The 22607-nt window shown below is 42.0% G+C and overlaps 1 protein-coding gene across 1 annotated transcript in view; it reads right to left on the reverse strand.

Moving 5' to 3' along the window:
* The window catches only part of LOC118228846 (NACHT, LRR and PYD domains-containing protein 3-like), a gene marked incomplete at its 3' end in the record, with an annotated part of 28010 nt that extends 7926 nt beyond the window's left edge, over positions 1-20084 (reverse strand). The window contains exons 1-13 of the mRNA XM_035420355.1: positions 19752-20084; positions 16592-16731; positions 15802-15912; positions 13211-13321; positions 12239-12349; positions 11164-11274; positions 9560-9670; positions 8588-8698; positions 7913-8023; positions 7372-7426; positions 5950-6289; positions 3652-5220; positions 3273-3522 (exon numbers count right to left, since the gene is read on the reverse strand). Of these exons, the coding sequence (XP_035276246.1) occupies positions 3273-3522; positions 3652-5220; positions 5950-6289; positions 7372-7426; positions 7913-8023; positions 8588-8698; positions 9560-9670; positions 11164-11274; positions 12239-12349; positions 13211-13321; positions 15802-15912; positions 16592-16650 (3050 nt within the window). The remainder of the gene's footprint in view (positions 1-3272; positions 3523-3651; positions 5221-5949; positions 6290-7371; positions 7427-7912; positions 8024-8587; positions 8699-9559; positions 9671-11163; positions 11275-12238; positions 12350-13210; positions 13322-15801; positions 15913-16591; positions 16732-19751) is intronic.
* Positions 20085-22607: the final 2523 nt, after the last annotated feature.

The raw sequence follows: 22607 nt of genomic DNA on the forward strand, positions 1-22607 counted from the left end.
AGCTATGTCACCCCTGAGAATTAGAATTTCCCAAACTCTCCTGTTTTTTTTCTTTCTATGTTAACACGCATTTTAATGTCCTGTTAACACGACATTAACGTCTCGTTATTTGCTCAAATGGCCTTCCATACGAGAATCAAGAAGAACACCATCCATTCGATATCCTCTATTGTTCCTGTGTGTCGCGTTGAAGATGGCGTCATGGCAGTTTCATGCGGCGTCGCTATGACGACCAGCTACAGTGACGGGGGTACTATCTGCAGTGGAAAACGAGGTGCCTGGTACCAAAGCGAGTAGAGTCGAGTCGAGCCGGTACCATGCGGTGGAAAAATGGCTTAAGGTGGAGATTCTGGGTCAGCCTACACCAGAAAAAAGCAGAGGCCAGGGTGGTATTACTGGCCTTGTAACATGGTGCATTTACTGCCTGACTTAGTCTCCCAACTTAGTAACACAAACATTTAATTCATAACCAAACTTATCTCTCCCAAATCAAACTCAGCATTATTTTAATCATAATTTTGAAAAGATGCATTATGCTCTCAAGATAGCCCAAACTAAAAATTTAAAAAGGGGTACCGAGCATTATCTCTTGCCATTTTATAATCATTAATTATGCATTGAAAAAAGGAAAAAGCGGGATTCCCCCATCTTTCAAACACATGGCTGGGATTCAAAGATTTGTTCTCAGCTCACAATTAAAAGCAAGGATTGTTTTATCTTCATAAACAGTTTGGCAAGTACAGCAACAACTAGAACTTCATCAAACTGAGTCCGTGAAGAAAAGGTGCATTTACTAGTCCAAGTTAAGGGCAAATGTTGATTGTAGTGTGTGACCCGCTGTGATTACTAGTCTTTTGTAAGTTGTGAAGTGTGAGCGTTTCCATGATGAAAATACCAGCGATTTTTAGGAAAGACAGTCGTTAAGTGTGACATGTTCTTTGTTGTTACGATTTTAAAAGTCGTGTAGTGTACACGAGGCATTACGCGACTTTTAAAATCCTAAAGACCACTGGTATTTTCATCCTAGAAACGCTCACACTATCCGACTTCCAAAAGACTGGTAATCACAGGGGTCACACACTACAGGATTCAGGATCATAATAAACTAGATCTCGGTGTGCTGTGTTGTTGCAAGAACATGTGCAGCAAATGTGCACCCTCAGACACAAGAATCACCATATTAAAGCTCTAATTGATTCACAATGTCCACTATATAACCCGATGACTGTATGCTACATCACACAGCTGCTGGCTCAACCCCCTTCTCCCAAATACAAGTAGTAATTATACTGTAAATAAATTCCCCTGCGGGTTATTGCTACCTATGGTTTACTTGGTGTAGAACTGGGTTTTATATTCTAGCCTACTTTGGGTAGTTAAGTGCCAATTCTATACTGATTCACATGGAAATACGAGTGTTTGTGTATCACACACTACACAAACCATTCCTAAAGACTTAAGATAAAATGAAACCAGTTAGATATTCTCCCAAGAGCTGCAGACGGGCTTGTGGCTGGATTGGGTGAGTCTCTGACCGTGTCACATCAGGAGACCGTTGGTCACGGGTGAACGCACCGATAAGCAAAGACAGGATTTCTGTTGAGATTGTCTTAAGACCTTGAAAATTAGTCTGCGACTACAAACTCCTGGCTAAAAACATGTAGTGCGCACGAGGCATAACCCCAATAATATTCATAGCAGTCTGCACCAGACGAGAAATCTGACTTTTCATTTGTACAGACAAGTTACCAAACCATGCTGCTATGCCACATCTGGTTATGCTCTCTAAAACTACACAGTTACAGAGAAACACAAACTTTTGCTCAACACCACGAACCCTGAGTCCCAGTAAAAAGCACATTCGCAGTAGTAATCTAGAGCAGAGACTCCAACTGAGTGAGTCACCAATGTGCACCCCAAGATATTTATTTGAGCAGACCTGTGTGATGGCTTGGGTATAGAAGACAGGCCTGGGATCTCCCACTGATCTACAGTCAAACACCACCTCCTCTGTCTTCTTCACATTTAAAATCAGATGCTTTGAGTCACACCATTGCACAAACCTGCCTATTTCAGAATGCTATGCTACTAGGCTACTGCCCCTGTGCATTAGGCCCAGAGAGCTTGATGACACAGTTCCCAGGTTGGCTGCTGGTGCACTCATTTTATCTGGTGTGAATGAAACGGGGCAGCTAACACAACCTGATGGGGGTCTGTGCTGACTGATCCAGGCTCAGAGAGCATCACTGACCTTCATATACTGGACAGGATTAGTTACAGAAAATTAAACACAAACATTTCATTCAATACAAAATGTATCTCTCTCAAATCAAACTTAGCATTAGTTTAGCATTATTTATACTAAAATATAAAAAGGGGTACAGAGCACTCATTTCATTGTATCTTTCTGTAATCATTAATTATACATTGAGAGAGAAAGAGCTTTGAACATTTCAATGAGCTGTAAGCTCTAATTCTATTTAGTTAAGGGAACAGAGTGAGGGGCCACAATATCACAGTACTTCTCTATGAGGTCACAGCTGCTCAGTCTGCAAAGAGTTAAGATACGATATTAGGTATACATAAGAAACTGTAATATTTGTAATTAAACTATGGTAGTGTTCAGTGGTGAAGCGTAAAATTGAGCATTTTAAGGTTGATGATTCTCTGAGGAAGATGTCTGTGCTATAAGCTCCAACTGCAGCACTTTGGATCTGAGAATTAGATGTCCTGCTGGACTGAACTCTGACAGTTCTACAGATGTAATTCTGAGCCAAATGGTACCTTTTCTGATACTGTAAGAAACAATATATTTTATGTATTATAAAAATAAAGAAGCAAAAGATAACACACATCTTTCAGAGTGGACAGTGAGTTAAACTCTGCTTCATTCATTGTGGTGGTAACTGTGACAAACCTCCCACAGCACTGCAAGCTAACACACAACTAAAGACAGATTCACTTTAGAAACTGGAACGCAAGGAATCTCTTCACAGATGTCCAGATAGTGCAGACAAATTCTCTCTTCCAAACTAAACTTAGCATAAGTTACACTCTCCAACTGCAGCACTTGAGAATCAGATGGCAAATTTAATCAAATAAAGTATTCAGTTAGTGAAGAGATTTTGAATTTGATGCTGCTAATGTTCTGGATTCAGAACATTAAATGAGCGCACTAGCTGTCAAAATGATTCAGAAATCACACTATTTTAAACAGAAATGTCTGAAAATATGCTGTGAATCATCTACATTATTAATGACATAATACTCACGTGGCCTTCCTGCAGTTCCTGACAACTGGTAGCAGTCTCTGATAACTGTTTCTTGATGTGTTGTAGGTCTTCAAGTCAAACTCATCCAGGATCTTCTCTGACATCAGTAACACAAAGGCCAGAGCTGAACACTGGTCTGGTTTCAGCTCTTTATCAGAAAGTTTTCCTGATCTCAGGGTATTCTGGATTTCCTGCACTAGAGAGCTGTCATTCAGTTCATTGAGACAGTGGAACAGATTGATGGTCCTCTCTGCTGAAGATTCCGCACTGATCTTCTCCTTTATGTAGCTTACTGTTTTTTTAATGCACATTGATCTGCCTCCTGTCCATGCCGGTGTGAATTTTACAGGTGATCTGCTTGCTTTCTGTGTCAGTAGTCCTGCTGAAGACTCCTTTCTGATCCTCTGCTTCATGTACTGGACTGTTTTCTCAATGCTCTGTGATCTGCTTTCTGTCTGTGGGTCTTGTACAGGTGATCTGCTTCCTGACTGCATCAGCAGTGTTCCTAAGACAGTCTGAATGGAGCCCAGAGAGAGGCCTAGAAGGAATCGGAGGAAAAGGTCCAGGTGTCCATTCTTACTCTTTAAGGCCTGATCCACTGCACTCCTGTGTAACTCAGACAGCGGCACTCTGCCTATCCAAATTGTTGACCCTTCTGCTTGGAGTACATTTCGGCACTCATTTACACATACATGAAACACAAACAAGGCAGCCAGATACTCCTGAATGCTCAGATGCACAAAGCAGTAGACCTTCTCCTGATACAACCCACACTCCTCTTTAAAGATCTCTGTGCACACCCCAGAGTACACTGAAGCTTCACTGACATCGATTCCACTCTCTCTCAGGTCCTCTTCATAGAATATCAGATTGCCATTTTCCAGCTGTTGAAAAGCCAGCTGCCCCAGGTTTAAGATGATTTTTCTATCTGACATCTTCAGGTTTGTCTCATTGGTGCCATGATACTTCTCATTCTTCACATTAGTCTGAATGAGCAGGAAGTGTGTGTACATTTCAGTCAGAGTTTTGGGCAGATCTTCACTCTCTACTTTGCCCAACATTGTCTCCAGAACAGTAGCAGAAATCCAGCAGAAGACTGGTATGTGACACATGATGTAGAGACTCCTGGATGACTTTATGTGTGAGATAATTCTGCTGGCCTGGTTCTCATCTCTGATTCTCTTTCTGAAGTACTCCTCCTTCTGTGGGTCACTGAACCCTCGTACCTCTGTCACCTGGTGGACGTACTCAGGAGGGATCTGATTGGCTGCTGCTGGTCGGGAAGTGATCCAGAGGAGAGCAGTGGGAAGCAGATTCCCCTTAATGAGGTTAGTCAGCAGCATATCCACTGATGATGACTCTGTTATATCACAGCAGTTCTTATTGCTTTGGAAATCTAGAGGAAGTCTACACTCATCCAGACCATCAAAGATAAACACAACTTTGACTTCATCATCTTCAATACTTTTGATCTCTTTCAGTTGTGGAAGGTAGTGCTGCAGAAGTTGCATCAGACTGAATGCTTTATCCTTCTTCAAATTCAGATCTCGGAAAGGAAGAGTGAAGATGAAATCAATGTCCTGATTGGCTTTTCCTTCTGCCCAGTCCAGAATGAACTTCTGCACAGAGACTGTTTTCCCAATGCCAGCGATGCCCTTCGTAAGCACAGTTCTGATGGGTTTCTCTTGTCCAGGAAAAGGCTTAAAGATGTCATTGTAGAGGATTGCAGTCTCCTGTGAGGTTTCACTCTTGGATACTGTCTCAATGTGTCTGACCTCGTGTTCATTATTGACCCCCCCACTTCCCCCGTCTGTGATGTAGAGCTCTGTATAGATTTTATTGAGGGGGGTTGGGGGGTGGCCCTGCTTTGCTAAACCTTCAAATATGCATTCAAACGTCTTCTTCAGATGAGTTTTCAATGCCTTCTGGGCTGTTTTTATGGATTCATCTGAAGAGAGGAAAAATTAGGAATAAATTAAGTTTACAATGAGATAAACATTTTTATTGATTCAATTACATATTTTAAAAAGAACCAGTAAATAGCATATTAATGCATTCAGTTTTCACAGAAGTTTACACACATCAGTGTTACATTCCACTAACACTGTTACACACCTCTCATTGTGTTACACACCTCACACAATATTACATATCTCTCAATTATAATCCATCACTAACAAAAGAAATCAGAAATAAAGTGCAGATTGTTGCATTTGTACCATAAAGATGAAAGAAAGAAATATTTTTAAAAAACTGAAAATGGGCTCAATTATCCTTTTACATTTAATTTCTCAGGTTTATGTTGTGGACGTGTCCTTGTGGTAAATACTGTCATCTCAGGTCTCATAGTAAATTTTTAAATCTAATATTTTTATCCGGAGTGCTCTTTAGTTCTGGATATACACTCAAGGCAGACAGTCGGTCTGATGGGACAGTGGTTTAGTTATTGGCTTTTGAGCACAAGGTTCCTGCTCTGAATCCCATTTGGCTATAATTAAATATGAATGCCTCTGTGTGCATGTTGTTTATGTTTTCTGTCTGTAAGATTGTCAGTGTAAAACATTATTATGAAAGTGTAGATGCTATAAATCAGAACATTGTTCACGGTTAGATTTGCTATCTAAACTCATTTCAGTATACTAATGGGCACACAGTAGCAATGAGAGAGAACTCTTACTGTACTGCTCATCTCTCTCCAGTGAGTCAGCGAGATCCTTCTGCTTCATGTTCCTCAGGATGTGGAGTGTGATCTTCAGAGACCCCTCACTGCCACAGGTCTCCAGCATCTTCTCAGCTATGTACAGGGCCTCAGGATCGTCCTGCTCGGTCTCAGTGCATTCTGGGTAATCAGCAATTTGATGACTCTTGAACAATTCCTTCATTTTAATAAACTTATCCAGCACGGAAGGAATTTCAGACAGACTCTGAAAGCATTCTGGGCAATCCTGACTCAGATGGCTCTGAAACAGTTTCAACTTCTCATCCTTCTTCAGCTTCTTCAGAGTGTGCAGGAGATACTGAAATGAACACATGAAGAGGTGTGCTGTATCAGTGTGAAATGAACACATGAAGAGGTGTGCTGTATCAGAGTGAAACTCATGAAGAGGTGTGCTGTATCAGTGTGAAACTCATGAGGAGGTGTGCTGTATCAGTGTGAAACTCATGAAGAGGTGTGCTGTATCAGTGTGAAACTCATGAAGAGGTGTGCTGTATCAGTGTGAAACTCATGAAGAGGTGTGCTGTATCAGTGTGAAACTCATGAAGAGGTGTGCTGTATCAGTGTGAAATTCATGAGGAGGTGTGCTGTATCAGTGTGAAAGTCATGAAGAGGTGTGCTGTATCAGTGTGAAATTCATGAGGAGGTGTGCTGTATCAGTGTGAAATTCATGAGGAGGTGTGCTGTATCACCACAACTGAAATAAAAGCTCAAATAAAGGCAGTCCTTGCCTCGTGTGTCTCTTGTGTTTGACAGTCAGGACAGGGACAGATACTTTCAGACACCAAACATGCAGCAGTGCTAAACGCTCAGAATTTAATGGCAGCCTTTGCTCCTGATTGATGGCTTTGTAGAGACACTATGTGTGATAAATCCTGCAGTTCAGTAGAATAATGCAGTTGCTCTGCGTAATACATTTAGTAAATGCTAACTGTGAGCTGAGTGCTTCCTGTTTAAAAGTCTCTGTTAGGACTCTTCCTCTCCTGCTGTGTGTGGGACCTGCAGATGGAAACTGGACTTCCTGTGAGTGGGGACCAGGTAGCACTCCAGAGCATGATTAGACATTAAGTTGTGTGTTTTGAGGGGTTAATTGTAGCATGTTAGCATTAGCACTAATGCATCCTTTTGCACAGTTACAAGCTTCACTTCCTGTTTCCACACAGGATTCCCTTCTCCCCAGATATTTCCAATTACAAAATATGGGGAATTTTTTACACCTCTTGGCCCCAAATAAACCACAAAAAAATTTTTAAAGCATGTTTGAAATGTGTTGTGTTTATGTGATGTTAAACTGTGCATGGTTACGAGTAATATTTGGCAAAGGTACAATATCTTATCAATATTAAGTGCATTATAAACAATTAGAAAAAGCAGATCTCACACCTGTTTTGGTGAACTTGTCTGTTCTAAACACCTGGACTCCAGTGACTGGTGTACCCTGTGAACCAAAACAGACAGTTAAACTGATCCTCTTACTGCAGCTCTAACTCACAGCACATGGAGACAGAGCTTCCAGTTAAACTCATCCTCTTACTGCAGCTCTAACTCAACATAATGGGACAGATTTGTCAGTTAAACTCATCCTCTTGCTGCAGCTCTAACTCACTGCATATATATGGGGGCGACATAGCCCAGGAGGTAAGATTGTCTGGCAGTCGGTTGCCGGTTCAAACCTCGCCCTGGGCGTGTTGAAGTGTCCTTGAGCAAGACACCTAACCCCTAACTGCTCTGGCGAATGAGAGGCATCAATTGTAAAGTGCTTTGGATAAAAGCGCTATATAAATGCAGTCCATTTACCATTTACCAGTCCATTTAACTCACTGCATATCTGTATATGACAAAATATATCCACATACACCTGAAAGGAGCCAGTGACATTGAAGTATAATTAAAAAGTTGTGTCAAAATGAACCTGTTTAATTACCTTTGATCACCTGAGAACTCTCCCCTGAACAAGATTGGAGGCTCCATTGATTGATCACTCTTCATAGACAGACAGCTGGGTACAGGTGACCCTGCTCTTTCTACGTGCAGCCTGTGAACAAAATATGTAGACAGAACTTCCAGTTAAACTCATCCTCTTACTGCAGCTCTAACTCAACATAATGGGACAGATTTTTCAGTTAAACTCATCCTCTTACAGCAGCTCTAACTCACAGCACATGGAGACAGAACTTCCAGTTAAACTCATCCTCTTACTGCAGCTCTAACTCACAGAACATGGAGACAGAGCTTCCAGTTAAACTCATCCTCTTACTGCAGCTCTAACTCACTACGTATATATGGGGGCGACATAGCTCAGGAGGTAAGAGCGATTGTCTGGCAGTTGGAGGGTTGCTGGTTCAAACCCCGACCTGGGCGTGTTGAAGTGTCCTTGAGCAAGACACCTAACCCCTAACTGCTCTGGCGAATGAGAGGCATCAATTGTAAAGTGCTTTGGATAAAAGCGCTATATAAATGCAGTCCATTTACCATTTACCAGTCCATTTAACTCACTGCATATCTGTATATGACAAAATATATCCACATAGACCTGAAAGGAGCCAGTGACATTGAAGTATAATTAAAAAGTTGTGTCAAAATGAACCTGTTTAATTACCTTCGATCACCTGAGAACTCTCCCCTGAACATGATTGGAGGCTCCATTGATTGATCACTCTTCATAGACAGACAGCTGGGTACAGGTGACCCTGCTCTTTCTACGTGCACCCTGTGAACAAAATATGGAGACAGAACTTCCAGTTAAACTCATCATCTTACTGCAGCTCTAACTCAACATCATAGGACAGATTTTTCAGTTAAACTCATCCTCTTACTGCAGCTCTAACTCACAGCACATGGAGACAGAGCTTCCAGTTAAACTCATCCTGCTACTGCAGCTCTAACTCACAGCACATGGAGACAGACATTCCAGTTAAATTCATCCTCTTACTGCAGCTCTAACTCAACATCATAGGACAGATTTTTCAGTTAAACTCATCCTCTTACTGCAGCTCTAACTCACAGCACATGGAGACAGAGCTTCCAGTTAAACTCATCCTCTTACTGCAGCTCTAACTCACAGCACATGGAGACAGAGCTTCCAGTTAAACTCATCCTTCTACTGCAGCTCTAACTCACAGCACATGGAGACAGAGCTTCCAGTTAAACTCATCCTCTTACTGCAGCTCTAACTCACAGCACATGGAGACAGAGCTTCCAGTTAAACTCATCCTCTTACTGCAGCTCTAACTCACTACATATATATGGGGGCGACATAGCTCAGGAGGTAAGAGCGATTGTCTGGCAGTTGGAGGGTTGCTGGTTCAAACCCCGCCCTGGGCGTGTTGAAGTGTCCTTGAGCAAGACACCTGACCCCTAACTGCTCTGGCGAATGAGAGGCATCAATTGTAAAGTGCTTTGGATAAAAGCGCTATATAATATATATAAATGCAGTCCATTTACCATTTACCAGTCCATTTAACTCACTGCATATCTGTATATGACAAAATATATCCACATAGACCTGAAAGGAGCCAGTGACATTGAAGTATAATTAAAAAGTTGTGTCAAAATGAACCTGTTTAATTACCTTCGATCACCTGAGAACTCTCCCCTGAACATGATTGGAGGCTCCATTGATTGATCACTCTTCATAGACAGACAGCTGGGTACAGGTGACCCTGCTCTTTCTACGTGCACCCTGTGAACAAAATATGGAGACAGAACTTCCAGTTAAACTCATCATCTTACTGCAGCTCTAACTCACAGCACATGGAGACAGACATTCCAGTTAAGCTCATCCTCTTACTGCAGCTCTAACTCACAGCACATGGAGACAGAACTTCCAGTTAAACTCATCCTCTTACTGCAGCTCTAACTCACAGCACATGGAGACAGAACTTCCAGTTAAACTCATCCTCTTACTGCAGCTCTAACTCACAGCACATGGAGACAGAGCTTCCAGTTAAACTCATCCTCTTACTGCAGCTCTAACTCACAGCACATGGAGACAGAGCTTCCAGTGAAACTCATCCTCTTACTGCAGCTCTAACTCACAGCACATGGAGACAGAGCTTCCAGTTAAACTCATCCTCTTACTGCAGCTCTAACTCAACATAATGGGACAGATTTTTCAGTTAAACTCATCCTCCTACTGCAGCTCTAACACAACATTATGGGACAGAATTTCCAGTTAAACTCATCCTCCTACTGCAGCTCTAACTCACAGCACATGGAGACAGAGCTTCCAGTTAAACTCATCCTCTTACTGCAGCTCTAACTCAGAGCACATGGAGACAGAGCTTCCAGTTAAACTCATCCTCTTACTGCAGGCTCTAACTCACAGCACATGGAAACAGAGCTTCCAGTTAAACTCATCCTCTTACTGCAGCTCTAACTCACAGCACATGGAGACAGAGCTTCCAGTTAAACTCATCCTCTTACTGCAGGCTCTAACTCACAGCACATGGAAACAGAGTTTCCAGTTAAACTCATCCTCTTACTGCAGCTCTAACTCACAGCACATGGAGACAGAGCTTCCAGTTAAACTCATCCTCTTACTGCAGCTCTAACTCACAGCACATGGAGACAGAGCTTCCAGTTAAACTCATCCTCTTACTGCAGGCTCTAACTCACAGCACATGGAAACAGAGCTTCCAGTTAAACTCATCCTCTTACTGCAGCTCTAACTCACAGCACATGGATACAGAGCTTCCAGTTAAACTCATCCTCTTACTGCAGCTCTAACTCACAGCACATGGAGACAGAGCTTCCAGTTAAACTCATCCTTTTACTGCTGCTCTAACTCACTGCACATGGAGACAGAGCTTCCAGTTAAACTCATCCTCTTACTGCAGCTCTAACTCACTACATATATATGGGGGCGACATAGCTCAGGAGGTAAGAGCGATTGTCTGGCAGTTGGAGGGTTGCTGGTTCAAACCCCGCCCTGGGCGTGTTGAAGTGTCCTTGAGCAAGACACCTAACCCCTAACTGCTCTGGCGAATCAGAGGCATCAATTGTAAAGTGCTTTGGATAAAAGCGCTATATAAATGCAGTCCATTTACCATTTACCAGTCCATTTAACTCACTGCATATCTGTATATGACAAAATATATCCACATAGACCTGAAAGGAGCCAGTGACATTGAAGTATAATTAAAAAGTTGTGTCAAAATGAACCTGTTTAATTACCTTCGATCACCTGAGAACTCTCCCCTGAACATGATTGGAGGCTCCATTGATTGATCACTCTTCATAGACAGACAGCTGGGTACAGGTGACCCTGCTCTTTCTACGTGCACCCTGTGAACAAAATATCGAGACAGAACTTCCAGTTAAACTCATCATCTTACTGCAGCTCTAACTCACAGCACATGGAGACAGAGCTTCCAGTTAAACTCATCCTCTTACTGCAGCTCTAACTCACAGCACATGGAGACAGAGCTTCCAGTTAAACTCATCCTCTTACTGCAGCTCTAACTCACAGCACATGGAGACAGAGCTTCCAGTTAAACTCATCCTTTTACTGCAGCTCTAACTCACAGCACAAGGAGACAGAGCTTCCAGTTAAACTCATCCTCTTACTGCAGCTCTAACTCACAGCACATGGAGACAGAGCTTCCAGTTAAACACATCCTCTTACTGCAGCTCTAACTCACAGCACATGGAGACAGAGCTTCCAGTTAAACTCATCCTCTTACTGCAGCTCTAACTCACAGCACATGGAGACAGAGCTTCCAGTGAAACTCATCCTTTTACTGCAGCTCTAACTCACAGCACATGGAGACAGAGCTTCCAGTTAAACTGATCCTCTTACTGCAGCTCTAACTCACAGCACATGGAGACAGAGCTTCCAGTTAAACTCATCCTCTTACTGCAGCTCTAACTCACTGCACATGGAGACAGAGCTTCCAGTTAAACTCATCCTCTTGCTGCAGCTCTAACTCACTGCATATATATGGGGGCGACATAGCCCAGGAGGTAAGATTGTCTGGCAGTCGGTTGCCGGTTCAAACCTCGCCCTGGGCGTGTTGAAGTGTCCTTGAGCAAGACACCTAACCCCTAACTGCTCTGGCGAATGAGAGGCATCAATTGTAAAGTGCTTTGGATAAAAGCGCTATATAAATGCAGTCCATTTACCATTTACCAGTCCATTTAACTCACTGCATATCTGTATATGACAAAATATATCCACATACACCTGAAAGGAGCCAGTGACATTGAAGTATAATTAAAAAGTTGTGTCAAAATGAACCTGTTTAATTACCTTTGATCACCTGAGAACTCTCCCCTGAACAAGATTGGAGGCTCCATTGATTGATCACTCTTCATAGACAGACAGCTGGGTACTGGTGACCCTGCTCTTTCTACGTGCAGCCTGTGAACAAAATATGTAGACAGAACTTCCAGTTAAACTCATCCTCTTACTGCAGCTCTAACTCAACATAATGGGACAGATTTTTCAGTTAAACTCATCCTCTTACTGCAGCTCTAACTCACAGCACATGGAGACAGAGCTTCCAGTTAAACTCATCCTCCTACTGCAGCTCTAACTCACAGCACATGGAGACAGACATTCCAGTTAAATTCATCCTCTTACTGCAGCTCTAACTCAACATCATAGGACAGATTTTTCAGTTAAACTCATCCTCTTACTGCAGCTCTAACTCACAGCACATGGAGACAGAGCTTCCAGTTAAACTCATCCTCTTACTGCAGCTCTAACTCACAGCACATGGAGACAGAGCTTCCAGTTAAACTCATCCTTCTACTGCAGCTCTAACTCACAGCACATGGAGACAGAGCTTCCAGTTAAACTCATCCTCTTACTGCAGCTCTAACTCACAGCACATGGAGACAGAGCTTCCAGTTAAACTCATCCTCTTACTGCAGCTCTAACTCACTACATATATATGGGGGCGACATAGCTCAGGAGGTAAGAGCGATTGTCTGGCAGTTGGAGGGTTGCTGGTTCAAACCCCGCCCTGGGCGTGTTGAAGTGTCCTTGAGCAAGACACCTAACCCCTAACTGCTCTGGCGAATGAGAGGCATCAATTGTAAAGTGCTTTGGATAAAAGCGCTATATAATATATATAAATGCAGTCCATTTACCATTTACCAGTCCATTTAACTCACTGCATATCTGTATATGACAAAATATATCCACATAGACCTGAAAGGAGCCAGTGACATTGAAGTATAATTAAAAAGTTGTGTCAAAATGAACCTGTTTAATTACCTTCGATCACCTGAGAACTCTCCCCTGAACATGATTGGAGGCTCCATTGATTGATCACTCTTCATAGACAGACAGCTGGGTACAGGTGACCCTGCTCTTTCTACGTGCACCCTGTGAACAAAATATGGAGACAGAACTTCCAGTTAAACTCATCATCTTACTGCAGCTCTAACTCACAGCACATGGAGACAGACATTCCAGTTAAGCTCATCCTCTTACTGCAGCTCTAACTCACAGCACATGGAGACAGAACTTCCAGTTAAACTCATCCTCTTACTGCAGCTCTAACTCACAGCACATGGAGACAGAACTTCCAGTTAAACTCATCCTCTTACTGCAGCTCTAACTCACAGCACATGGAGACAGAGCTTCCAGTTAAATTCATCCTCTTACTGCAGCTCTAACTCACAGCACATGGAGACAGAGCTTCCAGTGAAACTCATCCTCTTACTGCAGCTCTAACTCACAGCACATGGAGACAGAGCTTCCAGTTAAACTCATCCTCTTACTGCAGCTCTAACTCAACATAATGGGACAGATTTTTCAGTTAAACTCATCCTCCTACTGCAGCTCTAACACAACATTATGGGACAGAATTTCCAGTTAAACTCATCCTCCTACTGCAGCTCTAACTCACAGCACATGGAGACAGAGCTTCCAGTTAAACTCATCCTCTTACTGCAGCTCTAACTCAGAGCACATGGAGACAGAGCTTCCAGTTAAACTCATCCTCTTACTGCAGGCTCTAACTCACAGCACATGGAAACAGAGCTTCCAGTTAAACTCATCCTCTTACTGCAGCTCTAACTCACAGCACATGGAGACAGAGCTTCCAGTGAAACTCATCCTCTTACTGCAGCTCTAACTCACAGCACATGGAGACAGAGCTTCCAGTTAAACTCATCCTCTTACTGCAGCTCTAACTCACAGCACATGGAGACAGAGCTTCCAGTTAAACTCATCCTCTTACTGCAGGCTCTAACTCACAGCACATGGAAACAGAGCTTCCAGTTAAACTCATCCTCTTACTGCAGCTCTAACTCACAGCACATGGAGACAGAGCTTCCAGTGAAACTCATCCTCTTACTGCAGCTCTAACTCACAGCACATGGAGACAGAGCTTCCAGTTAAACTCATCCTCTTACTGCAGGCTCTAACTCACAGCACATGGAAACAGAGCTTCCAGTTAAACTCATCCTTTTACTGCTGCTCTAACTCACAGCACATGGAGACAGAGCTTCCAGTTAAACTCATCCTCTTACTGCAGGCTCTAACTCACAGCACATGGAAACAGAGCTTCCAGTTAAACTCATCCTCTTACTGCAGCTCTAACTCACAGCACATGGAGACAGAGCTTCCAGTGAAACTCATCCTCTTACTGCAGCTCTAACTCACAGCACATGGAGACAGAGCTTCCAGTTAAACTCATCCTCTTACTGCAGCTCTAACTCAACATAATGGGACAGATTTTTCAGTTAAACTCATCCTCCTACTGCAGCTCTAACACAACATTATGGGACAGAATTTCCAGTTAAACTCATCCTCCTACTGCAGCTCTAACTCACAGCACATGGAGACAGAGCTTCCAGTTAAACTCATCCTCTTACTGCAGCTCTAACTCAGAGCACATGGAGACAGAGCTTCCAGTTAAACTCATCCTCTTACTGCAGGCTCTAACTCACAGCACATGGAAACAGAGCTTCCAGTTAAACTCATCCTCTTACTGCAGGCTCTAACTCACAGCACATGGAAACAGAGCTTCCAGTTAAACTCATCCTCTTACTGCAGCTCTAACTCACAGCACATGGAGACAGAGCTTCCAGTTAAACTCATCCTCTTACTGCAGGCTCTAACTCACAGCACATGGAAACAGAGCTTCCAGTTAAACTCATCCTCTTACTGCAGCTCTAACTCACAGCACATGGAGACAGAGCTTCCAGTTAAACTCATCCTCTTACTGCAGCTCTAACTCACAGCACATGGAGACAGAGCTTCCAGTTAAACTCATCCTCTTACTGCAGGCTCTAACTCACAGCACATGGAAACAGAGCTTCCAGTTAAACTCATCCTCTTACTGCAGCTCTAACTCACAGCACATGGATACAGAGCTTCCAGTTAAACTCATCCTCTTACTGCAGCTCTAACTCACAGCACATGGAGACAGAGCTTCCAGTTAAACTCATCCTTTTACTGCTGCTCTAACTCACTGCACATGGAGACAGAGCTTCCAGTTAAACTCATCCTCTTACTGCAGCTCTAACTCACTACATATATATGGGGGCGATATAGCTCAGGAGGTAAGAGCGATTGTCTGGCAGTTGGAGGGTTGTTGGTTCAAACCCCGCCCTGGGCGTGTTGAAGTGTCCTTGAGCAAGACACCTAACCCCTAACTGCTCTGGCGAATGAGAGGCATCAATTGTAAAGTGCTTTGGATAAAAGCGCTATATAAATGCAGTCCATTTACCATTTACCAGTCCATTTAACTCACTGCATATCTGTATATGACAAAATATATCCACATAGACCTGAAAGGAGCCAGTGACATTGAAGTATAATTAAAAAGTTGTGTCAAAATGAACCTGTTTAATTACCTTCGATCACCTGAGAACTCTCCCCTGAACATGATTGGAGGCTCCATTGATTGATCACTCTTCATAGACAGACAGCTGGGTACAGGTGACCCTGCTCTTTCTACGTGCACCCTGTGAACAAAATATCGAGACAGAACTTCCAGTTAAACTCATCATCTTACTGCAGCTCTAACTCACAGCACATGGAGACAGAGCTTCCAGTTAAACTCATCCTCTTACTGCAGCTCTAACTCACAGCACATGGAGACAGAGCTTCCAGTTAAACTCATCCTCTTACTGCAGCTCTAACTCACAGCACATGGAGACAGAGCTTCCAGTTAAACTCATCCTTCTACTGCAGCTCTAACTCACAGCACAAGGAGACAGAGCTTCCAGTTAAACTCATCCTCTTACTGCAGCTCTAACTCACAGCACATGGAGACAGAGCTTCCAGTTAAACACATCCTCTTACTGCAGCTCTAACTCACAGCACATGGAGACAGAGCTTCCAGTTAAACTCATCCTCTTACTGCAGCTCTAACTCACAGCACATGGAGACAGAGCTTCCAGTTAAACTCATCCTCTTACTGCAGCTTTAACTCACAGCACATGGAGACAGAGCTTCCAGTGAAACTCATCCTTTTACTGCAGCTCTAACTCACAGCACATGGAGACAGAGCTTCCAGTTAAACTCATCCTCTTACTGCAGCTCTAACTCACAGCACATGGAGACAGAGCTTCCAGTGAAACTCATCCTCTTACTGCAGTTCTAACTCATATCACATTAAATGTCTGATTCATGCATTTATACCTGTTTCTCTCAGTGCTGAGGGTTCTTCCTTTGGCCTCTGGCTCCCCTGAGAGACTCATTTTAGTGCCCCCTACCTCAGGAGACTGGAACACTACAGACCAGTTTAGACCGCAAGTGGGTTTTAACCCAAATTAGCTGACCTGTAAACACACAAAATTAGAACACGTTGAACACACAGACACACTAATACACAGTGACACACATACACTCTATACTTTACTGTTGACTGGAAGAAGTCTGTAATTTAAAAAGGCCTCAAACACATACAATACAGACCCATCCAAAGTTTTCACACCCTTGATAATGATGAATAGACTTTATTATTTAAATGATGCCAGTGCTCAGATGTACACTGATTGTCCAACAAGCAGAAAATATTTTATTAATCATTCAATTGAATCAACCAAAATGACACAGATTATACATTCACATTTATTTCCAAAAATTGGGCATCACAATTATTGGCACCCCGCTATTCAGTACTTTGTCCACACTCCCTTTTCTAATCCTACACCCTTCCTCCATCCAGAATCTTTCCATGTCCTTAATATCCTTTGTTCTGTGCTTATGGACAGTCCTGTTCAGTTCAAACCACAGATTTTTTTTTAAGTGTAGAGACAGCAGACACGGCAAAATGTTGTTTTGTGGTCACTTAGGCATCTATTTGTGAACTGTAATGTGTGCTTGGGGTTATTGTCTTGCTGGAAGATCCAATTTCAGCTCTCAGTCTGCTGGCAGAGGTAGCCAGATTTTGGGATAAAATGTCCTGGTATTTATGTAGAGTTCATGATGCTGTTTTTAACAAGGGTCCCAGGAGCAGTGGGAGCAAAACAGCATCATAACTTTAAAGATCCAACGCTGTATTTAACAGTTTGTATGAGGCTCTGTTCTGTGCATCTTTCGCTCAACACCCAAAGCTAGTTTCTGTATTATTATCCAGGTAACTAATTATTAGCCAGTCAGTGCCTGAGATTCAGGTTTGTTGTTGTATAAATTTATGCAGGGTGAATTCAAGAATTATGGGACACTTTTCCCAATTCGTCCAAAACAACCAGTCACAACCAACATAAATTATAGTCCAACACATTATACATTTCTGAAATCCTCAAGATGCTTCCTAACTATCTAAGAAGGAAAAATACTGATTACATTTTCCATGGAGACACGATATACCCTTTTGTGTACACTGAGTCTAAACCAGATTTTTTAAATAACATTTGGCAATATGGGACACTTTTCATACAGTAGGTCTAAATGACAATTCCAACCAAACTTTGATATTATTTCTCACAAAGGCCTACACTGTGTGACTTTAAATATTCGCCTTAATTTCGTCTTCAATTTTTACGACAAACAGTGATAAACGAATTTTCCGCACTTTTGTATGTCCAAATTTGGCTTGTTGCCTTGTACCAAGCAGGCCTTTTTTGGCCTAAGATCAAAAATAAATTCAAGCCATTCATAATAACCTACATTAGAACACATGTGTTAATTTATTTTTTTTTAAACAGTCATATCTAAAGCTGAAGTAATCTAATAAGCTTTAAAAATGTCCACTTTTATTGTGTCACAGTAAATGATGTCATAAACATTACGTGAACTTTAATAACTTTTCTGCAGCCAACAGGAATACTCACTTCAGGAAGGGTGCAAGGCCAAAAATTCTGACAGGTGTAGTTGGGGTGGAGTAGATGTAATAAGCACAAGGTTCCCTAATATAAGCTGGATCTCTTCAATTGTAAAAGGCTTAAAAAGCAATAATAATAATAATAATAATAATTTTATTTATATAGCACCGTTCTGAAAACAATGCTGACAAAGCAGTTCACAAAACGTAGCTTGAAAGAAGAAATTTAAAAACATAGAATCAAAAAGGTGTCCTGTATTATCTGAAATCATGCTCCGTTGGACGGAGTGTGGCGCAGTGGGTAAGGAACTGCGCTTGTAACCGAAAGGTCGTAGGTTCGAATCCCGGGTAAGGACACTGCCGTTGTACCCTTGAGCAAGGTACTTAACCTGCATTGCTTCAGTATATATCCAGCTGTATAAATGGATACAATGTAAAAGTGCTAAGTAAAAGTTGTGTAAGTCGCTCTGGATAAGAGCGTCTGCTAAATGCCTGTAATGTAATGTAATGTAATGCTGTTCCATATTCTCCAACTATGTTAGGGGATATAGAACAACTTAAAAATGACCCAAAAATAAAACTTCACATAAAATGGACAACTGATTCATTCTGTTGCAACAGCACATCACATTCATGTTATATAATAATAATTGGTTTCATTGAATAATTTTATACCCTTAATATGTACCACGTGCTCTGTTTGTGAGCTTCCTGTTTGATTCTCACCCCTCTGGCTGTGACCGCGTGACGCCTGAAGATACAAGAACTGCAGTATAAGGTTTCTCCGCAAGGGCCCAGCGGCCATTGTTCACACCAAAAAATAAACCAAACTTATTTGAAGTGTCCAATATTACCCGATAGCGCATAATACCTGAATTCACTCTGGCTAGCTACAATTTATACTAACATACATGTTATTGTATTTCATTAAAAAACCTTTAAAAAACTGTAACAGAAAAGTTTGCAGCATTAACTTAACTACGCATTTCCAAAACAATCCTCCGTACATCACATTTAACAAACATGCTATGCACAGGCTCGTAAGAAACTACCTGCGAAGTCTTAATGTAGTTGCCCGCAATTCAGTTACATTCTTGCTGCTAAGTAGTCGCTAAATTTAATGTTATTTAATTAATAATACGAATTCAACAGGATTCCACGAGAAAGACACAGTGCGAAGCATAGCCTCCGGAAGTCCGTGTGTGTGGGTAGTTAGGACTGAAATGCTTCGAAATCGGAGTAATTTGAAACTAGTTCGAGCTGGACTGTAAATAGCTACATCATATCCAAAGGAAAGAATGTCATTAAAATGTAAAAAATATACCAATTAATCGTTTATTTGACGTAAAATCGTAATTTTTGTTTTAATCCCAGATGGGAAATCTGGAGTCTATTTCACCGCGCACTTTGTCAGTTTTGTTTTACTAAATTAAGCGCGCTTCGGCGATTATAGCTGCATATTCCCACTCGTCCCCACACCCTTTCAACTTTAGCTTCTATTCCCTCCATCCCACCCCACAACAGGCTACTTACTCCGTTCTTTTATTCGGTTTTATTCCTTCTTTTAGTCCCTCTTCGTTCCCCTCCGCCTTTAAAATGGCGTACGCCCTTGAACACTTTCAGTTTCGTTATGCACTTTTTTGTTGTTGACTTGTTTACTTGGCTGAAGTAAGCCTTGTTATTTTTCTTGGCGTTGTAATTTATCGTACGCCTATTTAATTAGTTATTCAGACGAAACAAACATTCCATGCATATAGATATATTTTAAATTAACTTATACGTATATTCAACAACTTGCGAATTATTTAGGCGTCGGGACTTTAGGTACCCCAATCCAAAATAACATAATTATATTTTTGTGATATATCAGTATCTCATAAAAAACACGTTTTCAACGTACAAAAATGCCAAGTTACTAAAAAGTATTGATATCAAAATGACGCCAAGTTACGATACTACAAACAATATAGGCTAGCTTGCCTCACCGAAATGACATAAGATGTATCTCAAAGCAATGCTACCCAATATTTCCTCAGTTCTTTCAAGTCACTTGGCCCTGTGTTTTCTAATCTTACCATTTCACAATGTCATGCAAACTTTCTGTCAGATCAAAGAGACAAATATTTCGAATTGCCTCATGGAACACATTGAACATTGTACATTGAAATTAATGTATAAATTCATTAATGTACAGAACTGCTGCTGAGCAACGACAGGAAGCACATTTCTCCAGAAAACATGTTTATACTTGCTTTTGAACTGAATTTGAATACATGTGCAAGTTATTGTATATTTGCTACGTACAATAAATACTGCATGTAAAACACATATTGTACATACATACATAGAGAACTTCTTTATCCGCATGGGGACATTTCCCTGGCAGCATCTTACATTCACATTCACGAACACACTTGTACCAATAAACATACTATCATTCACGCAAGCGAAAGCCTGGGCAGCGAAATACATAGGCCTACATACCAATACAAATTGGACACACACACACCTATTCAATCAATCTTGACACATATGTTTGGCCTGTTCATGTAGTGCATGCTTATACACAGGGCCAAGTGACTTGAAAGAACTGAGGAAATATTGGGTAGCATTGCTTTGAGATACATCTTATGTCATTTCGGTGAGGCAAGCTAGCCTATATTGTTTGTAGTATCGTAACTTGGCGTCATTTTGATATCAATACTTTTTAGTAACTTGGCATTTTTGTACGTTGAAAACGTGTTTTTTATGAGATTAAAGATACATTGCATAGCCAAAGCTATGTGGACAGACACCGTTTCTAATTACTGGGTTCGGCTATTTCAGCTACACCCATTGGAACAACAGCTCAGCCGCTAAGCGGTAGGCCACACAAGCTCACAGAACGGGACTGCGGAGTGCGTAAAAATCATCTGTCCTAGGTTGCAACACTTGCTACCAAGTTCCCGACTGCCTGTGCAAGTAACGTCAGCACAAGAACTGTTTTTGTCGGGAGCTTCATTAAATGGGTTTCCCCACAAGCCTAAGATCACCGTGCGTAACACCAAGCCTCAGCTGCAGTGCTGTACAGCACACCGCCATTGGACTCTGGAGCAGTGGAAACACGGAGTGATGAATCACGCTTCACTATCTGGCAGTCTGATGGACGAAATGCATAGTGCCACCTGTAAAGTTTGGTGAAAGAGGAGTAATGGGCTGGTGCTGTTTTTAATGGTTTGGGCTTGGCCCCTTAGTTCCAGTGAAGGGAAATCTTAATGCTATTGCATACAATGACATTCTAGAGAATTGTGTGCATCCAACTTTGAGGCAAGAGTTTGGGGAAGGTCCTTTCCTGTTTCACCATGAGAATGCCCCCGTGCATAAAGTAAGGTCCATGAAGAAATTAAATTAGTTTGGAGGGGAAGAACTTGACTGGTCTGCACACGGCCCTGGCCTCTACCCCATCACACACCTTTGGGATCAATTTGAATGCCGCCTGCGAGCCAGACCTTATACCCCAATATCAGTGCCAGACCTCACTAATGCTCCTGTGGCTGAATGTAAGTGAATCCCTGCAGCCGTGTTCCAAACTCTAGTGGAAAGCCTTTCCAGAAGAGCGGAGGCTGTTACAGCGGCAAAGGGGGGGGGGGGGGGGGCAACTCCATATTAATGCCCAGGGTTTTGACTGTGATGTTCAACGAGCACATATGGTTGTGATGTTTGGGTGTCCACATACTTTTGGTAATGTAGTTGTACTGAGATGTTTTATATACGGTCTTTAGATTCTCCCTGGTGTTATTATTAAAGCATGTCTGAGTGCTCTAAGTTTCTCCCTGATATACCTGGAAAAATAACCACAAAAGCGCTAACCTCAGCAAACTGGCATATAACCACAACAGCATTACAACCCAAGCTCCCCCAAATGGAACAACAACAACAACGATGTGTGTGTTTGGTGGGGAGCATGCCAGCATGCATTCCAGTTGAAGGGCGATGATATCCCGGGAGTATTAATTACATAATCCACCTTCCATGTTAAAAAAAAATTAAAATTAAAAATTATTTCAGGTTCGAGTGAATGTTTTTGATTGGCCCAGGCATTTTTTTGTTCAGTGAAGGGCATTTTTGATATTTACCAATGATGATGACCTGTCATGTTTACAGTGGGTGGTGTACGTGTATTCAGGGCCTCTTGGTCTAAAACAAGAGAACACACTTCATGCAGCTCCAAAGCAGTACGACATTTAAGCTGCAACATGCATCAAAAGTCATAGTCAAAATGCAGCAAACCTGCAGGAGGCGAGCAAATTTAACAGCGTAAAGGAGCACTACTCAGTCATACTGAACTGTTTAACACACCAATGCTAATGGCTCACCACTAATCCCATGAGTCTGTATTCAGCCTCTCTG

Source organism: Anguilla anguilla, chromosome 6 (genome assembly GCF_013347855.1).
Source record: "Anguilla anguilla isolate fAngAng1 chromosome 6, fAngAng1.pri, whole genome shotgun sequence".
NCBI lineage: Eukaryota > Metazoa > Chordata > Actinopteri > Anguilliformes > Anguillidae > Anguilla > Anguilla anguilla.